Genomic DNA, 27,360 nt, shown 5'->3' with positions numbered 1-27,360 from the left:
GAACATCTGATGACCTCCAGTCATGAACGGTTTAAGTTTCAGATCAGCAAACAAATCAAGAGGCTTGAAGAAGCTTCTCTCAGGAGGAACCGAACCTAAAGTCCTAAAGGAACCAGGAGGACCAGGATCTAAGAGGCTGATGGACATGTTCCAGCTGACTGGTTCAGACAAGAGATAACACTGGCAACAGAGAAAGTCCACCATGTAGGAGACATTAAACAGAGACACACAAAATGACTACAAACACATGCATGATCAGAACAAAAAGACAGAATTAACACAAAAGATGCAAAATTATGACAAAAAACCCAAAAAATGACCACAGAAAGACAAAATCACACCAAGGAGATGCAAAATTACAACAAAGTGACACAAAACAGCCACAAAAATATGCAAAATTATCACGAGACACAAAATAACAACAAAGAACAACAATTATAACAAAAAGGCAAAAAACAACTACATAGGTGCAAAATTATGAGCAAAAAAAACCACAAAATGACCACAAAGAGACACAAAACAACCATCAAGAGACAAATTATTACAAGAAAACTCCACAAAATGACCACAAAAAGACAAAATCACAATGTAGAGATGCAAAATTACAAACAAGAGATGCAAAATTTCCACAGAGAATCAAAATTACAAGAAAATAACACAAAATAATCACAGTGACGCAAATAATAATACATAATACTACTTTCTATTGGTATTTGCAGAGTTCAAGGTTTGATCTCTGAGCTGATCAGTGTTTTCTGATCATCATGAGGTCAGTCTGAACAAAAGATTGTCATCACTAAAGAAATAATTCCTGCTGATGAAAGCTTAAGAGACTACTGTAGAAGAACCGACCTGGAACCAGAACCTGGAACCAGAACCACCAGAACTAGAACTTAGAAAAATACTCTTTCAGTGGAAAAAAAAGGAACATCAATTAATTAAATGAAGAGACCATGATGCTGCCACCACCGTGCTTCACATCATGATGCTGCCACCACCGTGCTTCACATCATGATGCTGCCACCACCGTGCTTCACAGTGGGGATGGTGTGTTTGTGATGATGTTCAGTGTTTGGTGTCCATCAAACATATCATCTAGTCTGATGGACATAAAGCTCCATCCTGGTCTCCTCAGACCAAAGAACTTTCTTCCAGGTGTCTTCAGAGTCTCCACATGTCTTCTGGTGAACTCTAGTCCACATTTAATTGGAGCTTTTTCCATCAGAGTCTTTCTCTTTGTCTCCATGAAGCTTTGACTGGTGAAGAACAGACAACAGTTGTTGGATTAACAGTCTGAAGCTGGAACTCCTTCAGAGGAGTCATAGGAGTCTTGGTGGCCTCCCTCTCTAGTCTTTCAGGTCTTGAGGACGTCCTGCTCTAGTCAGATTTATTCATGTTCCATCTTCCTTCCATTTCTTAATGATGGATTTAACTGGACTCCAGGAGATCTTCAGGAACTTTAAATGTTCTTGTATCGTCCTGACTGATGCTTCTCAGCAACCTTTCCCCAGAGTTTCTTGGTTCTTCAGTCTCCATGGTGTTTTTCTATCACAGTTTCTGGTCTCTTCCTCCTCAGGGAGATTCTGGTTCTCCAGCCGATAAATTCTGCCTCATTTTCATTAGATTATATTTTTTCTACTATTGCTGCTGTAAGAAGATGATCTTGTGTTCTCCAGCTGGTCTTCATTCTGCTGGTTTGGCGTGGTTGTGTTTGGATCTTCTCTGCTGTGGGTTTAATCTGATGAATAATTCATGGACGGTTTGTTTGATGCTGTTGAAGCTTCTCATGGTGTTTCTGAGGTGTCAGACGGCGTTTGGCATTTAAACACTGACATTTCTAACTGCTGCTGATGAAGACGGATCAACGGACCAGAGGCAGAAATGTCAGAGTCATAAGAACCGAACACGAAGCAGACGAGACATTCTGGAGGAGGTCAGGTGGAGTTACATGTGAAGACAACAAGCTGTAAATGAAGAATGAAGCTTTGGTTCAATCTGAGAGATTTAAGGAGAGATTTAGCCAAACTGACGACTTTGATGCAGATGTTCTTCACAGTTTTACCGTTTTACTTTGATCTGAAGCAGAACCTTGAGATGTTTCCTTGAACTGTCTGGAGTTCTGAGCAGCAGCAGAGATTTAGAGATCAGAGGTGAGACGTCGCCTGCAGTCCACCAGTCCAACTTTATTAATGAACAGATAACATAGAAGTAAAAGATTCAGATAAAGCAGATAAAGACAGAAGGAGCTCCTTGGTTCTTCTGTTGGAGGTTAATTGAAGCTGCACCGGGCTCAAAACTCGACGGTTTTCTGAGAAGATGCTCGAAGTCATCGGAGATAAATCCGACGGAAAATTTTCTTAATGCCGTTTTATCTTTTATTATGAATAAAGTCTGATTATTGAGCTGCTGCTATTTATTTACATCAGAACCAGCAGATCAGGTTCATTCACTGGATTCCACTAAAGACGACAGAAACTCTGAAACACGGAGAGGTTCTGGTGACATTTACGGATCATTCCACAACTGGAGGACATTTTACGTCCCACCCATCTAACTTCAAACAAGAAAATCACTCAGAGAGCCAGTCCTCCTCCAACTTCGCTCAGTCCTCCTGCATCCGTTAGTCTGTTTTAGAGTAATGTTGCTGACAGATAGACAGACAAACCAACGCCGATCGTCTCATAACTCCGCTGTGTTCCTTGGCAGAGTAATAATCCACATATTAAACATGCAGTCGTTGTGTAAATGTTCTTGTCCTGAGACCAACCAAGATTTTCAACCTTCCCACTCCTCGTCTCTGAGTCGAAACTAATTCAATTAGTTTCCAAATATTCTGATCATTGATTAATCAGTTTGAGTATTTTTTAATAAATCCGTTGAAATTCTGTGATTTTAGCTTCTAAAGTGTGAAAGAAACCAGAACCAAATCACATTTAGGAGCTGAAATCTGTGATTAATCACAGAATAATTTCCTCTCTGACAGTAAACTGATCGATCAATTGATCCAGATAATAATCAATAGTTGCAGCTCTTAAACAGTTTGTGGGTTTTAGAGACGTTTCCTGAAGCTTTTAGTCTCTCCACACTTTTAACAGCAGAACGAAGATTCTATTAATGATTTATGACACATTTTATTTAATATGTTGAATATTCTTGATGTTTATTTAGAGATTTCACCTCCTGAGATTTAAATAAGATTCTGGTTCTGCTTGATTCTGAAATGACAAATAGAAATAATCACTAATAATAATAATAATTACAATTAGTAGTAGTGATAGTAGTAATATTACTATAACAAACAGCAGCTGGTTCTGATCATTGAGCTGATAAACAGGATCTGATGCTGGAATTACAACCTGGAACCATCATTAGATTAATTACACACAATAACACACACACTAGAACACACACACTAAAACACACACACACACACACTAGAACACACACGCACACTAGAACACACACTAGAACACACACAGTTGCTGCAGGAGACTCTTCATGTTCTCATATTATCGTGTTTTAAGACGATATTAAAAATTCCAAACCTGAAGCTGCTGCAAATCTGGTGGAGCAACAACAGCAGAACAACAACAAATAAAACAACAACACAACAACAACAACAACAACAAAACAACAGCAGAACAACAACAACAAAACAGCAGAACAACAACACAACAACAACAAAGCAACAACAACAAAACAACAAAAACAGAACAGCAACAACAAAGCAAGAACAACAACAGCAGAACAACAACAATAAAACAAGACGACAACAACAACATGACGACAACAAATCAACAACAAAAAACAAAAGCAGAACAACAACATGACAGCAAAACAAAAACAACAGAAAAATAGAACAACAGAATGAAAAAACAAAAAACCAACAACAGAACAACAACAGACTGTTGTTTTATATTCTCCAGTTCTACCCGACTTCATATTTGTATTTCAGCAATTTCATGGTGTGTCATGTTTCTATTTCACTGTTTTTATTTTATTCTTGATCTGACATAAGAATTTATTTCAGGATTAATAAAGTTTCAACCGTGTATATTTATATATACACTAATATAATATCTCTATATATTTATAAACACACACTACCATATATATATATATATATATATATATATATGTATATATATATATATATATATATATATATATACATATATATACACACACACACACACACACGCACACACACACATATATACACATTCATGATGAACAAACGGAGGATTTCCTTCAGTTCAGATCAACAGGAGCAGAAATAAGAGATTAAAGCTGTAAAAGAACCAGAACGTGTTCTATTATGGGATGCAGATGGAGCCGCTGATAGAATTAACAGGAAGGATTTATTCATAGGAGCCTTTATATCTGTAGTTTAAAAATGGTTCTAATTCTGGAACATTTTTATGAAACAGTCTGAATGACAACTGAAACTCTGATCACATCTGGATGCTTTAGTTTAAATCCTTCAACACTGAATATTTATGACCTTTTAAAGACCAGACAAAAGATTAACCTGGAAATTATTATTATTATTATTATTATTATTATTATTATTATTATTATTATTATTATTATTATTAATAATAATAATAATAATAATAATAATAATAATAATAATAATAATAATAATAATTATAATTATAATTATTCTTCTTATTATTATTAATAATAATAATAATAATAATAATAATAATAATAATAATAATAATAATTAGAGCTGTTATCTCCAGGTGATTTATTAATAATGATAACTTGTGTGAGCAGCAGGTGAACGTTCAGACGGAGCTCAGTGTTCTGCAGGAATCACAGGTTTGATGTTTTATATTTAAACAGTGACAGCAGAACGTGGGCGACTGGAACACAAAGAGGCTCAAACATCCACATTTAACTGAAGGAACCAGGAGGATGAAATAAAACACAAGAACTGACCTCAGACCAGAGATGGAGAGAAGACATTTAGATCTGAGAGAGGAAAGATCACATCACTTAACCTCATTTTAACCTCATTTTAACTCACTGTGGTTCATTTTAACTCCTTAATGGTTCAGTTTAACTCACCGTGGTTCATTTTAAAGTCCTGCAGCTCTGTGGAACCAGAACATCATGAAGAAGAACTCAGAGATGTCTTCTGTCAGTAGGACTCAGAACAACGGAAACCAGGAAGTTTAACCTCCTATCTGTTGTTTGTGTCTAATTTTTCTCATTTTAGATTATTTTTCTGATTTTGTTTCGTTTTTTTAATTTTGTCTCGTTTTTATCATTTTTCTCATTTTATGTATCATTTTTTTTATTTTGTATCTCGCTTTTCTAACGTTATGTCTCATTTTTCCCATTTTGTATCTCGTTTTTCATGTTTTATGTCTTAGTTTTCTCAGTTGTTTTCTCATTTTGTGTCTTTTTTCTCATTTTGTCTCATTTCTCTCATTTTGTGTCTCATTTTTCTCATCTTATGTCTTGTTTCTCTCATTTTGTTTCTTGCTTTTCTCATTTTATGTGTCATTTTTCTCATTGTGTCTCATTTATCTCATCTTATGTCTTGTTTTTCTGATTTTCTCTTGTTTCGCTTTTTTTGTCTCATTTTTCTCATTCTGGTTTCTTGTTTTGCCTATTTCATGTCTCATTTTTCTCATTTAATGTCTCATTTTGTCTCTTTTGCCATTTTGTTTCTTGTTTTTCTCATTTTTTTCATTTTCATGGTTTTGTGTCTTGCTTGTTTAGTTTTGTGTCTCTTTCTTCTCATTTTGTGTTGTTTTGTCAAATTTGAATTCAGAAAAAGAAACATTTCTTTGAATATTTATTTTACAAAAATGTACAAACCTGAATTCATTATGACACCTTAATATTAATAATAATAATAATAATAATAATAATAATAATAATAATAATAATAATAATAATAATAATAATCTTCTGAGATGTCCTTTATATTTGAACATCCAATAAATATTTTACTGATACCTTATTATTAATATAAGGGATATTTTATTAAAAGCCTCCTGATGTTCATTTATATGTTTCTGACATTAATATGTTTGGATATTTTGCTTTATTTTATATTTCTGGGGTTTTAATTTGATAATTTTTTGATGGAGATCTCCTCAGTTGGACTACAAACAGGAGCTTCACTCGAACAGAAATAAACTGTTTCTGCAGTTTGTTCTTTTTGATCAGAATGAGGAGAAATATTGATGAAAGTATTGATCAGAAGAAACGTTCCACCGTCAATATTTCTGTTCAGATTAAAGCTGAAGAACAAACAAGTTTTACAGAAAAATAACAAATCTTTCTGCTTCCTCCTTTCTTCCTTAAATCACTTCCTCTATTCCGTCCTTCCATCCTTCCTTCCTTCCTTACATCCTTCCTTCCTTCCATCCTTCCTTCCTTCCTTCCTTCCTTCCTTCCATCCTTCCTTCCTTCCTTCCTTCCGTCCTTCCTTCCTTCCTTCCTTCCATCCATCCTTCCTTCCTTCCTTCCTTCCTTCCTTCTTTCCTTCCTTTCTCCATCTGTTTTTAATCTTTTTTCTTTTCTTGACTCTAAATTTCAAAACTGAAAACATTTTAACCGCCAAATATGGCCATCTAGCAGGTTGCCATGCCAACAGAGAGCTGTGTGTTTGTGTGTGTATCTCTGTGAGGACGCTGTGCTTCAAAGGTCTGTTTGAAGTCACACTGAGGTCCTCACAGAGACACAAATGTCCCTGAGTGTGTTTGTTTTGATTTTACATAATTAGACAAAACTGCTGCATCTGTTTCTTCCTGCAAACAGAAAATTAATGAGAACTATTTATTACACACACACATACACACACACGTATGCACGCACGCACGCACGCACGCACGCACGCACACACACACAACCAGACACACAGAGGTCTGGTTTAAACTCCGTCTTCCGCTCACAGATAATTTTAGCCTCCATCTGCGTCCCAAACATGGATGTGTTTTTGTGTCTTTGTGAGGACATGAACCTCCAACAGCGACACACTCCACAAAGATCAATCACTGATTATTGGTTATCCAGAGTGATCAGTAACTGACACGTGGATCTGATGTACATTAAATATTATAAGTTACCAGCGTGTCATAACAGAAACCTGCCATTAATAACCAGGTTGGTTCATTAAGGAGGATCATTATGACTGAATATGGACAACAGAAGTGTTTATTGATAGATCGGCTGTTTGGATCAGTAAGTTTGTCTCCTGCTGTTCCTCTCTTTCACTTCCCACTCAGGTCCAGACCTTAAAGTTTTATTAGTTATTGTTTTAGACTCTGTTTCAGGTTAACATGTGGTTGCATGATAACGTAGCTGCTAGCTGTTAGCATAGCATTAGCCACCGTTAAAGTCACTCATTTCCTGGTTTGTGGGATTAAAGATAATCTGACTTCAGAAAGACGTTACTGTCCTGGAACTAAAGCTGGAACGAAGCTGGAATTAAACCTGGAACTAAAGCTGGATTTAAATCTGGATTTATACCTGGAATTAAACCTGGAACTAAAGCTGGATTTAAACCTGGAATTAAACCTGGAACTAAACCTGGAAGTAAAGCTGGATTTAAACCTGGAATTAAACCTGGAACTAAAGCTGTAATTCAACCTGGAACGAAAGCTGCAATTACACCTGGAAGAAAACCTGGAACTAAAGCTGGATTTAAACCTGGAATTAAACCTGGAGCTAAACCTGGAACTAAATCTGGAACTAAAGCTGTAATTAAAGCTGGAACTAAATCTGGACCTAAAGCTGGAATTAAATCTGGCACTAAGCCAGAAACTAATCCAGGAGCTAAACCTGGAATTAAACCAGGAACTAAATCTGGAACTATACCTGGAATTAAACTGTAAATAAACCTGAAACTAAACTGTAAATAAACATGGAACTAAACCTGGAACTAAACCTGACACTAAACCTGGAATTAAACTGTAGAAAAATGTGAAATTAATTATAAATGAATCTGGAATTAATTGTAAATGAACCTGGAATTCATCCTGGAACTAAACTGTAAATAAACCTGAAATTAAACTGTCAATCAACCTGGAATAAACTTTAAATATACCTGAAACTAAACTGTAAATAAGCCTGGAATAAAACCTGGAATGAAACTGTAATTAAACCTGAAATTAAACTGTAAATAAACATGGAAAAAACCCTGGAACTAAATTGTAAATAAATCTTGAACTAAACTGTAAATAAACCTGGAATTAACTGCAAATATACCTGGAACTAAACCTCAAACAAAACCTGGAACTAAACTGTAAATAAACATGGGATTAACTGTAAATAAACCTGGAACTAAAGCTCGAACAAAACCTGGAATTAACTGTAAATAAACCTGGAAATAAACTGTAAATAAACCTGGAATAAACCTGGAAGTAAACCTGGAACTAAACTATAAATAAACCTGGAATTAAACCTGGAATTGTGCTACTAATTAAGTCAAGAGTGGTTCTGTGTTCAGATGTATCAGAGCAGAACAAAACACGTCTTTAAAAAGCCAAACAAATGCAATAAAAACAGAAAAAGCGGAAAGAAGCTGAGTCTGAATTCTCCAGCCGGTCCTCACAGATCTCCACTGATCCATGTCTAATCTAAAACCTGCCAAACAGACATTTTTCACATGGTGAGGATCTTAAATGCAGCACATTTGCTGTCCAGCAGCTTTTCCTTCGGTGGAACTGTCGTCGGTTGTTCACACCGCTCGCTGCCGCCCACCAGCTCCAGGGATCGGCCATCTGGAGGATTGTTGTGGAGACAAAAGGACTTCAAATGTCCTAGGAACACACGTTTCAGGGAAGAAGATCTACAGCTTCTAAAAACCCCTGAGGATGCACCAGAGTTCCACCACTGTGGAACTCTGGTGCATCCTCAGGAGTTTCAGAAGCTGCAGCTCTTTGAGAACATCTGAAGAGCTTCACCACTGTGGAGCTTCAGCGCCAAAATAAAGGACTGCTAACGGCGCTAATGCTGCTAACGTGCAGGTTAAACGTCCTGCGGAGCTTCAGGGGTTCAGTGGGAGGATCTTATGTAACGCCGAGCGGCTATAAATACAACCACAGGCTCACATGAATACAGGAGAGCTGCAGGTTGATCCACATCCAGCTTCCTAGTGCACGAGGGGCGTGCACGACGCGTTAATGGGAAACACAGCAGAGAGATGTCATTAGCAGCAGCTAACAGATATTACAAAGGATGATCAGATATTACCAGATATTATCAGCTACACAAACAGCAGCAGGATAGAAAAGATGATATTAAGTTGTTCTGCAGAATAGAATCAAATAAAATCCCCCAGCAGATGACTCGATTAACCAAAAAATCACCACAAATAAAAACAAAACAACCACAAAGAGACACAAAACAACCACAAAGAGACACAAAACAACCACAAAGAGACACAAAACAACCACAAAGAGACAAATCAAAGTGAACTCAGATGAACAGTTTTACTCTTAAACCTGTGAGAATGATTTCAGTTTGAATCAACACTGAAGAGTCCCACGATTCATTTACAGTCTGGTTGATTTTTTAAACCTGATTTTACTCTAGCGTTTCTGTTCTGCAGCGTTCTGCAGCGTTCTGCACGGTTCCCCAACCCTCCCTCAGTCTGACACCTCCCTGGACGGCGACCTTCAGCTGGTTTCTCGGCTGAAGGTCGGATGAAGCTCCAGGAAGCTTCAGGTTCAGCAGCACGGAGCTCAGAGCTGCTAAAAGCTGCAGAACGTTTCCAGGTCGCTGAGCTTCACGTCAGCGTCAAAATGAAATAACAGGAAGCTGCAGATGGAACCTCTGGAGATCAACGACTTTATTCTGATAGGAAACACAAATCTAATGTTTAATAAGTTCTACCTGACGTTCTGTTACTTCTGTCTGGGATCTCCAACATTCAGCGCAATCAGTTTGTCTCTAAATACAGATTTATTACATTTAGTCAGAAACACTAACAGGACATTTTCGTTTGGACACATTATTGTTGTTTTATTTTGTTGATTATTGTTATTTTGTTGATTATTGTTGTTATTTAGTTGAATATTGTTGATATTTTGTTGATTATTGTTGCTATTTTGGTGATTTCATGGTTTGTTGTTTTGAAAATGAAGCTCAGTAAATAATTAACTTGGCGTGAAAGTAGAACATGTTTGAGTCAGATTAAAGTTAATTAAACTGATTAAGTTACATTAAAGACAAAACTGTCAGCAGCTAAAAACGTCTATAAAAATATGATAAATCAATATTATTTTCTGTCAACATCAGCCCTGATTGTAACTAAATATTCCTTTATTTTCAGCATTTTAATTCTTTAAATATTGTTTTTTAATTTTAAAAAAACTGAGAAAATTTGACATTTTAATGACAGTAAATGCAAAGAGGAGTTTTTATTGTCACAGTCATCAGCAGCAGCATTTATTCTGATGAAATATTAATATTTTCAGACCAAAGAACAAACTGACTCTCAGGATTAAAGACACGAATGTCCGTGAAGAAGGCGATCACAAAAATATGTTAATAAAAATAATAATAAAATGTGTTTGTCAAAATTTTCCACTTTTACTGATCATAGCTATTTAATATTTATTTATTTCTAGGATTTTAAAACTTTCAGTGCTGTTGGTTTTAATGAAAAACATCATAAATCTCACATTTTGTCTATAATAGGAGCTCAGAGAATCACAGCATTGATTTTTATTGCTGTTATTGTTCTACAGCAAAGAAACACTAAAGAACTCCTCACGTTAACGGGTTGTTCTTTACATGCGCTGACAGATTGACTTAAACCCTGGTGTTGTCCTGCGGGTCAAATTGACCAGTTTTAAAGTTTGAAAATGTGGGAAAAAAAGTATTTTCACAGTGAAACTTCTGATGTCCACATTTTCAACATTTTTAGGAATTTTTCTAAAGTTTTTTGGTGGAAAAAAAAGAAATGTTAAAAATGTTTCTGAAGAACATTGTAGGATCCACCAGCCATTATTACACAGTGGAAGAGGACAAGAGCAGATTTTGTCTGTCCCTTTCCTGCTCTGGGTTTAACACCTTCACAGCCAAAGGTTGGAGACGGGGTTCCCTGTGATCAGTGGAGCTGAGACACCGAGACGCTGCAAGCAAGACGCTTTCCAGATCTGGTACCAGGATGCAAAGTAATGAATCAGTAGGAGAGCTCCAAACCAGACTTTAAAGGCTTCCCTACACAGACCTCCAGGATGTAAATTAGGCCTGACTTACCCAAGAGACTGGCTTAAACCCCCAGCCACTATCAGGCCTACAAGGGACCAAATGACCGCCAATAAACATTCAGACGGATTCCTGAGCCATTGAAGGGAGGCTCAGGAACCTGGATGACAACTTTAAAGACATTCCACTCATTGACAAATGATCTCTTAACTCAAAATCACAACCAACATAGACAATCATCCCACAATTCTGGTCTCAACTCCCTTTTATGTACATATTTCACAGAACAAATGAACTTTTCAATGACTTCATGGTTAATCCACATCTTGCCTTGCCTTTAATCTTTTATTTCTCCTGATTGGTATCAATATGATAATTCGTAACATGTCTGTCATTACATGATCATATTTAGTATCGTTCTGATCCCTTGTCAGTCAGTAATACACCTTGGTACATCCTGTTCACCAAATTACAATCCGTTTAGAGTTATAGAAACCACAAAATTATCTGCAAATGTAATTATGCGAGGGACATCTGGACTTTAGCCCTCCCCAACAGAGGTTGGTGAAGATGCCCCCCTTCCTTAATGACATGCAAAAGTCCACTTTAAAAGAACAGATCTGAAAACACCACTTTGAGCTCTCCTTTACCATCAGAGTCCTGCTTTACCATCAGAGTCCTCCTTTACCATCAGAGTCCTACTTTACCATCAGAGTCCTCCTTTACCATCAGAGTCCTCCTTTACCATCAGAGTCCTCCTTTACCATCACAGTCCTCCTTTACCATCAGAGTCCTCCTTTACCATCAGAGTCCTCCTTTACCATCAGAGTCCTCCTTTACCATCAGAGTCCTCCTTTACCATCAGAGTCCTCCTTTACCATCAGAGTCCTCCTTTACCATCAGTCCTCCAATCCAAAATCCTCCTGTACCATCAGAGTTCTCCCGACTCCGAGGCTCCACTCTGTCCACCACTGTTCTGACCCACATCAACAAAGGCCGACCGGACCATCCACTGAGGCATCATCATCATCATCATCATCAGCAGCAGCAGCAGCAGCAGCATGCAAGTACCTTTCAGTCACTGGAACCTGGTGGAACTTTCCCAAATTATCTTTTCAAAGAGAAAAATTACAGGCTAACAAATTAGCCTACTATCAAGTTGACTGCTTTCAGGTGTGGTCTATTTATCCCTTTCCTCCAGAACACCATATTTCAAGCGTAATATTTAATCCAAGTGTTACATTAAAATATTGTGTTCTCTTCCTTCCTTTTCCATGTCTCACATTTCACCATCCTTTTGTGTTGTTGTTGCTGTTTGTCTCAATGTGTGTTATTGTTGTTGTTATAGTTTAGTTAAATAAATGTACATAAATATAAGCTCAGTGCCTCAATTGTTTTGTCGTTCACATTTTGGTCATTTTAGCTAAATAATTCCCCTTACAATTCCTGAAGCTCTTCTTGACAGCGCAACAAAAAGTGTTTCATGTGCTGCATTATTATATTTGTCTAATCTAAATACTTGGCTGGTCGAACATCAGGTAGACTAGATAATAATTCTGCATAAAATCCCTTAAACCTATTTAAGCAAACATTTATCCTACATTTTATATGTTGGTGGAGAAACATTATTAATAATCTTATAGTTATAATTGGTGGAGAAACTATTTAACCCTTACAAACATATATTAAGAAATCCTACAACATTCACAAAAAATCAACCAAAATCCAGCGGTTTCACTGGATTTTGGTTGATTTTTTTTGTGAATGTTCTTAAAGAAAACATCAGAAGTTTTATTGATCTATATGGAATCATTTAAAAAATTTTCAGGATTTTTTTGGAAGATTTTTCTCATTTTTTGAAAATATTTACAAGAATTTTCTTGCTAAATTTGGGGGATTTTTTTTTAAATAAAATTTTTAAGGGAAATTTTTAAGGAATTATTATTGGAATTTTCTTCCTGAAGGTTTTGCAAATTTTCAGAAATTTGGAGAATTTTTTTGCTGAATTTTTGGATTTTTTTCAGACAAGGAAACAATATTTTTGGTGCCCGTAAATGAAGACAACAGGAGGGTTAATGACTAAACCTCCTGACTGCTGCTGCTCGTCGTTTTCAGTAATCATCTGCAGAAATTCTTCAAGCTGTGAACTTCAGAGCAGAAATAGAAGCTTCTGGTTTTTCTCCATCACTGATCTGAAGATGAGAATTCATGAGTTTACTGGAAAACCTCAGAAACTCATTCTACTGCAGATCAGTTATCAAAGATTTATCATCTAGACAGACGAAAACTGAAAATCAGGAGACGGGTCTGTCCATCAGACTGAGTTTAAAGAACAATAAAGGTGCAGCAACACGTCACCTTTGTTCTTTAAAAGAAAAATAAAATAATTCAGAGTTTAAGTATTCAGAAACATTAACGGTTCATTCAGCAGCTTTTAAATGATTCTGTTTGTCTGAGAGGAAAGAAGCTGATCTGAAAACTCAACGTTCTGTCAGAAAACTGTCCAGACATGAAGACCACATGGAGTCTAGAACCTCTGAGTCCAGAGAGACAGAAGATAAAGACCAAACCAGTATCCAGGAACTCCTCCAGACCCTAAAACTGGACCTGGTCTGACTGGTTCTGGAGAAAGAAAACACGAGAACCAACAAACCAAACCAGAGTGACATAAAGCCACCAACAGATGGAACTAGACGGGTTCTAGACTCACCCTCCATGACGAAGACCAGCGATCCCACGTCGCCCTCCTTGATGATGCAGGCCTCCATCCCATAATCCACAGGGGACATGCAGTCCACGATCTCCTGGATCTGAGACAGCTCCAGGTTCTTCATGAAGTCGTTGTCCAGGATGGCCTCCTTGATCAGCTCCTTGGACCTGCAGAACCACGGAGAACATTTAAAGAACCAGAATCACAGAGAACATTTAAAGAACCAGAACTACAGAGACTGTTTAAAGAACCAGAACCATGGAGAATGTTTAAAGGACCAGAACCACAGAGAACGTTTCAGTTGAGTTTTAATAAAGAAGTTAAACCTTAAAAATCCACAAGATCCGACCAACAATCTCCGTGACAAACCTTGATCTGAAAAATATGTTCACTTAAAAAATAAAAACCCTCACAGTTTCAATAAATCTCACAAAAACATCAAATCCAAATAAAAATGTCCTCCTGACCTGAAACAGTTTGAAAATTAGTTTAAAAAACTACTTAGGAAAGCAAAGTTAGCATTAAGGAAAAGTAATGTTAGCAGTAAAAAATAAATAACTAGCACTGAGAAAAAGTAATGTTAGCATTAAAAAATAGTTAGCATTAAGAAAAAGTATTGTTAGCATTAAAAAATAAATAATTAGCAATGAGAGAAAGTAATGTTAGCATAAAAAATAAATAGTTAGCATTAAGAAAAGGTAATGTTACCATTAAAAAATAAATAATTAGATTGAGAAAAAGTAACATTAGCCTTAAAAAATGAATAGTTAGCATTAAGAAAATGCAATGGTAGCATTAAAAAATATATAGCATTAAAAAAGTAATGTCAACTTTAAAAAATAGTCAGCATTAAGAAAAAGTAATGTTAGCATGAAAAATATACTTAGCCGTTCTTTAAAAGTTGTTAGCGTGAAAAGATAGCTAGCATTAAGCAAAAGTAATGTCAGCCTTAAAGATAGCTAGCATTAAAAAAGTAATGTTAGCATTAAAAATGTATGCACTTAGAATTCAGAAAAATTAATGTTAGCTTTAAAAATGCATAGTGAGCATTAAAATAAGCAATTTGAACATTAAAAATATACTCAGCAGTATTTAAAAAGCAATATTAGCATTAAAAATATAGCTAACATTAAGACAATGCAATGTTAGCATTCAAAAAGGTTACAATTAAAATATGTTCGTCATAAACAAGGAATGTTGACATCAAACAAATATAGTTGACATTTGACACATGTTAGCAATAATATAGTTAGCATTTTAATCAGTAATGTATGCATTAGAAATGTAGTTTTCAGTAAAGAAAAAGTAATGTTAGCTATAAAATATAACAAAAAGTAATGTTAGCATTTAAAATATAGCGATCATTTAAAAAAATAATGTTAGCATTAAGAAAATATACTTACTTAGCAGTAAGAAAAAGTAATGTTAGCATTTTTTAAAAATGCAGTAAACAGGAATGTAACCAGAAAAAACGAACATTAGAAGGTAACATTAGCATTAAAAGATAACTTTAGCGTTAAAAAGGTAGTGTTAGCATTAAAAAGGTAACGTTGGCATTAAAAGATAACATTAGCATTAAAACGGTAATGTTAGCATGAAAAAGGTAGCGATAGTATTAATAAGGCAACGTTCTCATTAAAAGATAACATTAGCATTAAAAAGGTAACGCTAACATTAAAAGATAACATTAGCATTAAAAACGCAATGCTAACATTAAAAGATAACATTAGACTTAAAAAGGTAGCGTTAGCATTAAAAAGGTAACGCTAGCATCAAAAGATAACACTAGCATTAAAAAGGCAATGTTTTCATTAAAAGGTAGCATTAGTATTAAAAGTTAACATTAGCATTAAAAGACAACACTAGCATTAAAAAGGTAGCATTAGTATTAAAAAGGTAACATTAGCATTAAAAGGTAACATTAGCATTAAAAGGTAACGTGAGCATTAAAAGTGAATGTTAGGTTTGTTGCTGCTGACATGAAGAAATAAATGAATAAAAGTACTGAAGGACAGAAAGTACTTCACAAGCTCAACATTTACACTCATAAATACCACAAAGAATAAGGAATTAAATCTGTTCAGAAAATCTGATTAAAAACAATAAATCCTCACAACCATTCAATCAGTCAGCTAATCAATCAGTTAATCAATCAACTAATCAATCAATCAACTAATCAATCAATACACTGATCATCAAAGTTCTAAAACACATCACAGTAGTACTGCAGTACATGTGTGTACTGCAGTACTACAGTAGTACTACTGTAGTAATACTACTGTGGCACTAGAGTAGTATTACTACAGTAGTACTACTGTAGTGCTGCTTCTAGTACTGTACTACTACTGTACTGTAGTATAGTATAGTATAGTATAGTATAGTATAGTATAGTATAGTATAGTATAGTATAGTATAGTATAGTATAGTATAGTATAGTATAGTATAGTATAGTATAGTATAGTATAGTATAGTATAGTATAGTATGGTATAGTAAAGTATAGTATAGTATAATATAGTATAGTATTACTGGTGTAGCTGTGAGCAGATCTTCTGTTGTCGTCTTTAAAGGAACCTTGTGTCTGGTTGAACCTCCATCTGGTCCTCGTCCTCCAGATTCAGCAGAAAGTTAAATTTAGCCTCAAAATGTTTTTACTTTCATTTTCAGATCTTTGTTTTCTGTCAGTTTCTCAGATAAAAGAATGAAGAGTTGCCACGGAAACGTTCTGCAGTCAGAGTTAATCCACAAGGGTCCAACCATCTGAGATCCAAATCACTAGAACAAGACAGAGCCACCAGAACCAGACAGAATCACCAGAACCAGACAGAACCAGACAGAACCAGGTAGAACCACCAGAATCATATAGAACTCCCAGATTCACCAGAAGCAGATAGAACCACCAGAACCACACAGAAGCACCAGAACCCACCAGAACCACCATTTACCACCATTTTAATGCAAGCTATATATTAATGCTAGCTATATATTTTAATGCTAACGATATATTTTAATGTTAATTATATTTTAATGCTAACTATATTATAATGCTAACTATGTATTTTAATGCTAAATATATTTTAACACTAAGTATACTTTAATGCTAATATCACTTATTTTAATGCTAAATATATATTAATGCTAGCTATATATTTTAATGCTAACATCCCTTATCTTAATGCTAACTATATATTTTAATGCTAACTATATTAAGATAAGTCCTTTATTTCTCCCCACGCCAGGGTAAATTTACATTGTTACAGCAGCTTATGTAGCAATGGACATAGTAATAGGAATAAAATAATAATAGAACAGTAGTAATACTATTTACAATATATACAGGGGTGAGAGATGAGGATGATAATGCTATCTATATATTTTAATGCTAACTATATATTAATGCTAACTATATATTAATGCTAACTATATATTTTAATGCTCACTAAATTTTAATGCTAACTATATTAATGCTAACTATATATTTTAATGCTAAGTATACATTAATGCTAGCTATATTTTAATGCTAATTACATGAATGCCAGCTATATATTTTAATGCTAACTGTATTTTCTAATGCTAACTATATTTTAATGCTAACCATACTTTAATGCTAACATCACTTATTTTAACGCTAATATCCCTTAGTTTAATGCTAACTATATATTAGTGCTAGCTATATATTTTAATGCTAACGTCCCTTATCTTAATGCTAACTATATTTATTTTAATGCTAAATATATTTCTTAATGCTAACAGTTTAACTAGGATTTTTTTTTCGAACATAGACGAAGTTTTTCTCGATCACTTCAAGGGAACAGCTTTTATAGCGACATCTAGTGGACATTTGAGGAAACGCAGCTTCTCCTGAATCTTTCTTCTGTCAAACTCAGGCTACAGTTTGAATCAGAGTTCTGTTCTGAGGCGGAAAATCTGAGCAGGAAACGTTGGAATATGAGAATAAATGTGCTGTAAAAGACTCCTGGAGGTCTCATCCAGCACCCAGAGGGTTCTATTTCAGAAGAAATATTTGAGCCCGGCTTCAGTATTTGCATGAAAACTGTCCTCAGGAGGAAACAGCTTCAATAAAACACCCATTATTACTGCAGGAGGGAGAGCCGCTGAATAAAAGACAGCAAAGAAAGAACGATAAGAACAGAGGAATAAATCAAAGAGAGACAAAGAGGCCGAGCTGCAAACAACACAAGACCAGAAATAAACAGACAGAACCGACAACGTGAAGAGAACCAAAGAGGAACTAATCTACAGGAAACAGACGTCAGTTCCTGAACCAGCAGCAGGTTTTATGGTTTAATCCAGACGTTCTAAAGACCTGTATGAAAACCTGAAGGAAGAATCACATTACAGCCAATAGAATCAGATTCACTGTGGAGAGACACACTAAAATAAACCAGAAGATAAACTAATTCTAACCCTACTAAAGCAGATAAATTAACTCTAACCCTACTAAACAAGAGAAACTAACCCTAACCCTACTAAACCAGTTAAACTAATCCTAACCCTACTACACCAGATAAACTAATCCTAACCCTACTAAACTAGTTAAATTAATCCTAACCCTACTAAGCCCAATAAACTAATTCAAACAATCAGAAATATGCCTAAAAATGTTAAACAAAACAACCTCAAAATGCTGCAAAATTACTAAAAGTGACAAAAAATGTCCAAAATTAAATGCAAATGATGACAAAACTATATAAAACAACCTAAATGTGATGCCAAACTACCACAAAATGATGTAAAATGACCAAAATGTGCCAAAAATGATCACAGAGAGACATAAAACGAACAAAATATGATGCAAAACAACCAAAATGATGCATAAAAGAGTCTGAATGTGACTAAAAACTACCTCAAAAAGATGCAAAATGATTAAGACATGCCAGATAATGAACACAATGTCATGTGAATTGGCCAAAATTAAACAGAAATGACCAATAAAATACACAAAACAACCTAAATGTGATGCCAAACTACCACGAAATGATGTAAAACACCAAAACATAATGCAAAACTTGTCCTAAAATACATGAAATGAATAAAAGTGTCAGAAAATGAGCACACACACATAAAGTAACCAAAATGTGATCCTAAATTACATGCAAACAACCACAAAAAGATATAAAATGACTAGACGTGATGAAAAATGTCTAAAACTGAATCCGAGCAGAAGTGTGGCAGAAAAGCAGCAGAGAAAACGAAGCAGCCTAATTTCGACGTGGTCCCAGAACAGAAGCTGCTGATGGAATAAACAGATCTAATATTTGTTCGCCATCTTTCTGTAAACTGAATTAGAGGAACATCCGTCAGCCCAGAGAGCGTCCAAACTAGAGCAGATCAGGAGATTCAATTAGAGGAATTAACTGAGAGCTGACGAGCTGCTGATGAAGCAAAGATCCAGAAAAGGTTTCATCATCAGTTGGTTCTTCAAGAACTCAGTCTGGACCTGAACTACCACAGAACCAACGTAAAATAATAAAATATGACACAAAGTTAAACAAATGACCACAAAAATGTAGAAAAAGATATCAAATTTGATCAAAAACTAGTGGAAGACACCAAAATATGACACAAAACCAGCAAAATAAAGCACAATGAACCACAAAAATACATAAAACAACAAAAACATGAAGCAAAACCTGAAAAAAATGACCAAAATGTAACACAGAGAAACCACAAAATGGAATAAAATCACTGAAATGTGACGCAAGACGAGTGAAAGTTCATGCAAAGAACCACAAAGATATAGAACAAGAAAAGCACTCAGAGAGCGCAGTCCTCCTCCAAGGCTGCTCATTTCCCCATATGTCAGAAATGCAGCATTTATTTATTGATGATCAGAAATCACAGCATCATAGAATGTGTCTATTTAATATAGATGTACCCACAAATTAAATGACCTGAGCACAGGTGTGTATTCTGCATGTGTACGTTATGTACTGATACCGAATCATGTGACCTAAATATGTAGCAGGCGGCGGGAATTGATGGGACTCAGAAACACCCCCACAATTTAATCAGTTGTTCCTTGGATCATTTCTGACAGATAAGTCTTGATAAGTCCTCAGTGGTGGATTTGTAGTAGGATCATAATCATGTGATCATCAGCAGGCAGCTGACGTAGTGTTCACTTGCTGTCATAGTTACAGTGATGCTGTGCTGCTATCTCGCAATGATACAGAAATCTTTAACAAATCCATGGATCCAGACTATAAGCTGCATCACTGCCAGAATCTAATCACTTGGTCCTTGTGTCATTTATGACCCTCCCTGGAAATTTCATCGAAATCAGTCTGTTTTTGAGTAATGTTGCTAACAGACAGACAGACAGACAGACAGACAGAAGTATGCCGATTGTCACATAACTTCACCACGTTCCTTGTTGAAGAAATGCAGCAACAAAAATGTGGAAGAAACTTTCAAAAAAATAAACTGCAAAATGACAGAAATGTGACAAAACGTCATCAGAATGATGGAGAACGTCTGAAACAGCAACAGAAAGACGAGGAATTACTAAAAATTAAAGCAAAAACAACCAACGAAAAACAAACAAACACCAAAAACAGAACCAGAACCAGAATTAAAACCAGGACAAGAACTAAAACCAGAACCAGAATTAAAACCAGAACCAGAACCAGAACCAGAAGCGTCCTGCCGACCCAGAATTCTCTGACCTGAACCTGCTGCTGGTTTCATCATGACATCTAAAAAACAGCAAGAAGCTAAAAATGAACCTAAAATCAAATCCTGATGTTTCCTCTAAAGCATGGGTATGCAACTAAATTTCATAGAGGTCCAGTCAGAGATAATTTGTTAAAGCAAAAGTCCGGAACATCATAATGTCTAACTTGAATTAGTGTGATATATGTTGATGTAACCTAGTAGTTCTATTAACGTCTGCATGTAATCAATAACTGACCATCAAATCAAATGAATTCATTTTGATAACATTTATTAATAAATAACTTTAGATATAACTGTACATCTGAAAAAAAAGTGCAGAACGTGAAAAAAAATGACTGAACAATTTGAACCACTTTATATACATCTTTAACAATACCTACATCTGAAAAAAGTTAAGCAATTGAACATTTTTACATTTTGTTTCATGTCTTCTATCACTCCCCTTCCATCCCCTGCTGCTCAATGGGAGAACTGAGCTGCAGCTTGCCCTGCCAGTATTTTAAAACGAGGCCTGAATGGTGTCAAGGCCATTCTCAAGCACATTTGGAGGTGCTCATTGGTGAGTCTGGAACTGCATTTGGTTTTCTAAGACATGGGAAACCAGTCTCCGAGACCATTTGGAGCCAGAAAGTGGCAGGGTCGGTTCCTCTGAACTGCTCTTTAAGGGCCACATCTACTTGGAGATCAACCAGTTCCATCTGAAGAGACCCAGCATTTCCCACTTGAAGTGCTGTGTGGCCTCCTTTGAGAACCCCCTGACATCTGTGAGGAGAAATGGGTTCTGAATGAACAAGGTCAGCTGCTGTATAAAAGCTGAAGCTGTCAAAACGTTTGCTGAAGTTTACAATCAGCTTATCAACAAAGTCAACAAAAGAAGACACATCTGTTGCTGCAATGCTAAGAAGTGGACACAGTCTCCCTGCAGGTCTTCTTTGAACACCTCAAGTTTCCTCTGAAAGGAGCAGACAGATGTTATCAGTTCACTAATTGAGTTGTCCTTGCCCTGAAGCTTCAAATTCAGTTCACTGAGATGGGAGGTGATATCAACCAAAAAGGCCACATTATCCATCTTTTTCTCATCTTTTAAAAAGAGATAAAACTGTGTTGCCTTTTGATTCTTCACCTCTGTCAAATAAGCTGCTACCTCCCTTCTGATGGACCAAAACCGCTCCAACACCCTGCTTTTGCTTAGCCGTCTCACATTGCTGTGCAGCAAAAGATCATCAGCATTTGCTTCAACTTCTCTGAGGAATTCCCTAAGCATGCGATGCTGATAGGAGGAGGATGCCCTGAGAAAGTTTATCATTTTCATCACTGTGTTCATCACCTCAGCATGCTCATCTGACAGGGTTGAGCAGAGGACAGACTGGTGAATTACACAGTGGTAAGGAATGAGCTCAGGATTATCTTTCTTCAGTCTCACCACAGTTCCTTTCTCTCTCCCTATCATGGCAGGGGCTCCATCTGTAGTCACTGAAACCACTTGTTTTGGTTCTATTCCTCTCTTTATTAACATTTCCTTAATGGCCAGGTAGATGTCCTCTCCTCTTGTACTGGTCTGAAGGGGAGTAAGACCTAACAGGTCTTCACAGAAAATGTTCTTGTCCTTGTTGAAGAACCTGACATAAACTAATAACTGAGCATCGTCAGTCACATCAGTGGACTCATCTACAGCCCAAGCTACACATGGTGCTTTATGAAGAGCTTCGTCTAGTTGAGCTAGTACATCTTTGGTTAATATGTCACTTTTCTTTGGAGCTGATGATGCTGACATAGGTATTTTATTCTGTTACAAAGCTCTTCTTTTTGTATTCCCTCAAGGAAGGTTTCAGCTACTGCACTCATGCACTCCTTGACAACCTCCCCATCACTAAATGTTTTTTTGTGTTGCACCAGAATCCAAGCAAGTCTGAGGGAACATTTGTTAGCACGTCGCTGGGCAGTGAATGAATGTGTCAGGATCCTGGTGGACTGATTATACTGGGCTCTAAGGCTGCTTATTTTCTGTGCCCTCAGTTCAGACTTGATGGGGTACGATTGGTCAAAATCTTTGTGTTTTGTTTCATAGTGGCGTTTCACATTCCCACTTTTGAGTGCCACGGTCTCTGAACATATCAAACACAGAGGTTTTGTGCTCTCAGAGGGAAGAATAAACACAAACGACTCTGTCCACTTTTTTTAGACATTTGTAATTTTTTATGGCTCACCAGTTTCTTTGCCTTTTACTCTATCCCTATCTGGCTCACACGTCCCTTCATCTTCCTCTCGGTGTCGCTTTATTTCTTTTTCTTTACTGCTTGTCCTCCTCTCGTCTGTCCCTCGCCTCTCAGCTGTTATCGGAATGCAGACAGAGCGATGTTCCGCGCCTTGTAATACAGAGACTTCATTGGCTGAGTAGCGTCACGTGGGATGACTGAACTCGTACGTAATTGGTCTGTGTGTTTCCTGAGCTGATAAACCAATGCCGTAAACACTGGAAAAGCTGCGCCGGTAAAATAGAAGCGACTGGTCAAATTTAAATCCTGTTACAATTTACTGATTACAAATCCGGGTCCGTATAAGACGGTGTCTGGGTCCGGATCCGGACTGCGGTCCGCCAGTTAGTGACGCCTGCTCTAAAGTCTCAAATATTCACCAGAACAAACCATTTGTTTAAGCGGGTTCTGTAAGAACATAAACTCTGATCTGAACATTCCTGACAGAAGAAAGAATCTGAAAGAACCTTAAAGAACATAAGGAACATTAAAAACAAAATTTTAAGAACATACAGAACATTAAAGACAGAACCTTAAAGAACATGAAAGAACATTAAAGACAGAACCTGAAAGAACATAAAGAACAATAAAGACAGAACCTTGAAGAACATAAAGAACATTAAACACAGAACCTTAAAGAACTAGAACCTTAAAGAACGTGAAAGAACATTAAAGACAGAACCTTAAAGAACATTAAGGACAGAACCTTAAAGAACACTAAAGACAGAACCTTAAAGAACATGAAAGAACATTAAAGACAGAACCTTAAAAAACATAAAGAACATTGAAGAAAGAACCTTAAAGAACATAAAGAACATTAAAGAAAGAACCTTAAAGAACATGAAAAAATGTGAAACAAAGAACAACAACGAACACTGAAGAACCTTAAAGAACCTTGGAGAGCAGTGGAGAACCTTGTGAAGTTGGGAACCTTACGTACTTGGGGCTCTTGGCGTAGAACGGCAGCGTGACGTGGCTCAGGGCGCTGATGTCGCAGGCCGTGGGCTCGGCGGAGATGGCCTGGCGTTTGCTGCGGTGCTGGTCGGGTTGGAGAACCAGACCGTGGGCCTGGACCTGCGCCGTGGCCGGTCGGATCACGGAACGGTACTTGTCCAGTTCGTTCTGCAGCCGCTGGATCAGCTCATCCTTCTGGTCCAGCTCCAGCTCCAGCTCGTCGATCAGAGCGTCACGCTGCCGAAGCTCCTCGATCTTCTCCTGTAGGGCGTATTGAAGGTCCCTCAGGGTTCCCATCGGTTCTCTGGAGGTTCTCGGGATTCCTCGACACTTTATGAAGGTCCACAGAGGCTCTGCAGGTTCCTCTCAGGGTCCTCAGACTCCTCCGCTGATCCACCCTGATTTCTCTGAGGTCTTCAGGGTCCACAGGGTTCTTTAGGGTTCCTCAAGGCACTTAAACATTTTGTTTTGGGTTCTTCAATGTCCGTTACATGCTCCAACATGCTCAGTGTCTTGTTGTAGGGTTCCTCAGAGGATCTGAGGTTCCCTCAGAGCTTTAATGAATTCATAAAAGTTCTAAGGTTACTCGAGGCCAAAATCTGTTCCCAGCATTGATCAGAGTCTTTCAGGTCTCTCATTGAAGGTGTTCTCAGGGTTCCTCTGGGACCAATCTTCAGGGTTCTTGTGGTTCTTCTGGGACAGACTGCCAGCAAAACCTCAGATTTAATCAAGATCTCAAAGGTCCTCTTAGAGTTTCTGTAAGAGATGGAACCTTCACAGCTTCCCAGAGAGACCTCAAGGTTTTCAGACGTTCTTCTAGATAAATCCTCAGATTTTCAGAGGGACTAAAGGGTTTTCTAGAGTGGTTTTAGAAGGGTTCTTCAAAATTTCTGTAGAATCTACAGTACTGATCAAACGTTTGTAAAGTCTTGAATGTAATCCATGTTCTACTGGGTTTAGAGCGTTGAAGGAACCTCTGGACTCCCAGCAGAACTCCGATTTCATCGAGTTTTCAAGGGTCCCATCAGAGTTTCTGTAAAGGTTCTTCTAGGAGCTACAGAAATCTTTAGAGCTTCCCAAAGAGCCTCTAAGTGTCTGAAAGGTCGTTCTGTGGTTCCTCTGGATAAGTCCTCAGAAATCCAGCAAGGTTCTAAATGGGTTCTATAGAGTTCCTGAGAATCTATAAAACTCATTAAAGTTTTAAAGTCTTAACGTTTTTCAGGGTTCTCTACAGAACCCCAACAGTTCTCAGAGGCAGACATCAGAATTACTCCAGAACATGTCGTATTTCTTGTGTTCTTGTGAGGTTCCTCTGGGTTCCTCTACATTCTTGGTATTTCCCTCAAGTGTCAGAAAAGGTTCATAAAGAAAAAAAAACTTTCAGAATCCAAAAGGTTCTTCTGAGTTTTCTAATGTGGAATTTTGGGTTCCCAATGGTCCCTGAATGTTCAGCTGCAGGTTCTGGTGGAGAACTTCCGAATTATTAAAAAATATATTTCATTTCTTGTGTTCTAGAGACGTTCCTCTGGGTTCTAGAGGAGTTCATCTGGGTTCCTCTGGGTTTCTCTACACTATCAGGATGTTCAAAGTTGTCAAATTCCACCATGAAGCCAATAAATAAATAAATAAATAAATAAACTAGAATTGATCTAGAAGGTTCTTCTGTGAATCAGATGTTCTGAATGTTTCTTGGTTCCTGAGGTACTTTGGGTTTCTGCGGGTTCCTCCCCAGATCCAGGAATTCTGAATAAAACAGATGTTCTGAAAACCGTCAGCTGCTCTTCTGGTTCCTCTTGGTGGGTTTGGGAGGTGAAACAGATCCAGAGATGATAGAACAGAAGCTTTAGAACCTCCAGAACATCTCCTCTAGAACATCTCCTCCAGAACCCACGCACCGAACCAGCAGGAATCTGAGAAAAGTGAAGAAAAAAAACAGACGAAAAGTGAGAATTCAGTCCGCAGATCCGCAGCGACGATCAGCAGATGTTCAGAAAAAGAACCTCCTGGTTCTCCGGGTTCTACTTCCGTCTGGTCTGAACGACGAGGAACGATCCGGAGGAACAGAGACGAGCTGAGAACCGCCGCTCGGTTTGAGCGCAGCGGAGGAGGCGGAGAGAGGGAGAGCAGCGGAGACTCTCCGGTGGACCGGAGGCTGATGGTGTGATGGTCCGGTACCGGGTGGTCTGATGGTCCGGTACCGGGTGGTCTGATGGTCCGGTACCGGGTCCGCTCATCGGTCCAGTCAGTTTAGTCAGAACCGACAGCAGCTAAAAGTTCTTCATGAACCACTTTCAGCTCAAAACGAACCGGAAGATCTGAAGGAGATAAAAGATCCTGAAGAATGGAAATAATAATAATAATAATAATAATAATAATAATAATAATAATAATAATAATAATAATAATAATAATAATAATAATAATAATAATAATAATAATAATAATAATAATAATAAAGAATAAATCATTAATATTAACAAACTGCTATTTTAAAGCCATTCCTGCTGTTCTTCAGGCGTCACCTGTTTAGTTAAGTTACAGATAAAATCCAATAAAATCAGACCTGATAAAGTTTTATTTTCATGTTAATCTTTAGAAATAATTTTAAAAAATACATAAACATAAAAAATAAAATCAGGTCAAAGCTGGAACTAATTTAAAAAAAAAAATTAAAACTCGTCCTTTTTTAATAGTTTTTTTTGTCTTTTAAAAAAAAATCAGCAAATAATGTTTATTTTATTCACAGATATTATTCATCATCAAACAGAACATTTATTTTAAGGCTTGAATAAAGTTTAACAGATTTTCTCTGTTTTGTTAAAAAAAAGTAAAAATCACAGAAAAAAATTGATTTACAGGTTGACTGAAAAAAAATCAGGATTTTAAAAATAAATTTTGAAAAAATGTCGGACGATAAATTTACTGTATTTAAATCAAATAAAATATAAATATTGGACAAACATTTCTGTTTATTTTCAGTTTTTAAAACATTAGAATATTACACAGTTTTAATAATAAATTATTATTATTATTATTATTATTATTATTATTATTATTATTATTATTATTATTATTATTATTATTATTATTGTATTATTACTGGAGGAGATGATGAATGAACCGAACATATTTCAGGTTCTACTGCAGCAGAACTCAGAGGAACCACAGAGGAAGAAGCTCTTATCTAGTTTCACCTCACATCACCAAACTCTGCTTCACTAGTCTGCAGAGACTTTGAAGAGAAGGAGATCTGGACCACAGACGTTCTGCTGAGGAACATCTATTCATCTGATGCTCCATCAGACCAACCAGTCCTGAAGATACGATGAGTTTCTCTACAAATAAACTGTTCCTGTGTCCATTCATCCATCACAGAAGGAGAAGGAGAAGAAGCGACAGAAGAATGAGACAAAATGACAAAAACTAGAAACCAAATGAGAAAAATGAGACATCAAATGAGAAAAATAGGCATGGAATGATAAAGGAATGTAGAGTTGTTGGAGTTAAATGAGATCTTCCTTCTTCTCCTCCTTCAGCAGATGTTTCCTTCTGACCTCCTGCAG

The 27,360-nt window shown here is 36.7% G+C and overlaps 1 protein-coding gene across 2 annotated transcripts in view; it reads right to left on the bottom strand.

Annotated features, from left to right (window-relative positions):
* The window catches only part of LOC111568989 (cGMP-dependent protein kinase 1-like), a 38,483-nt gene extending 12,555 nt beyond the window's left edge, over positions 1-25,928 (bottom strand). For both annotated transcript variants that reach the window (XM_055004580.1, XM_055004581.1), the window contains exons 1-2: positions 23,784-25,928; positions 13,892-14,058 (exon numbers count right to left, since the gene is read on the bottom strand). In XM_055004580.1, the coding sequence (XP_054860555.1) occupies positions 13,892-14,058; positions 23,784-24,094 (478 nt within the window). In that variant the 5' untranslated portion in view covers positions 24,095-25,928. The remainder of the gene's footprint in view (positions 1-13,891; positions 14,059-23,783) is intronic.
* Positions 25,929-27,360: the final 1,432 nt, after the last annotated feature.

Source organism: Amphiprion ocellaris, chromosome 18, assembly GCF_022539595.1.
Source record: "Amphiprion ocellaris isolate individual 3 ecotype Okinawa chromosome 18, ASM2253959v1, whole genome shotgun sequence".
Classification (NCBI taxonomy): domain Eukaryota; kingdom Metazoa; phylum Chordata; class Actinopteri; family Pomacentridae; genus Amphiprion; species Amphiprion ocellaris.
The sequence above is the reverse complement of the archived record's forward strand: the minus strand, read 5'-3'. Positions and strand labels throughout refer to the sequence as shown.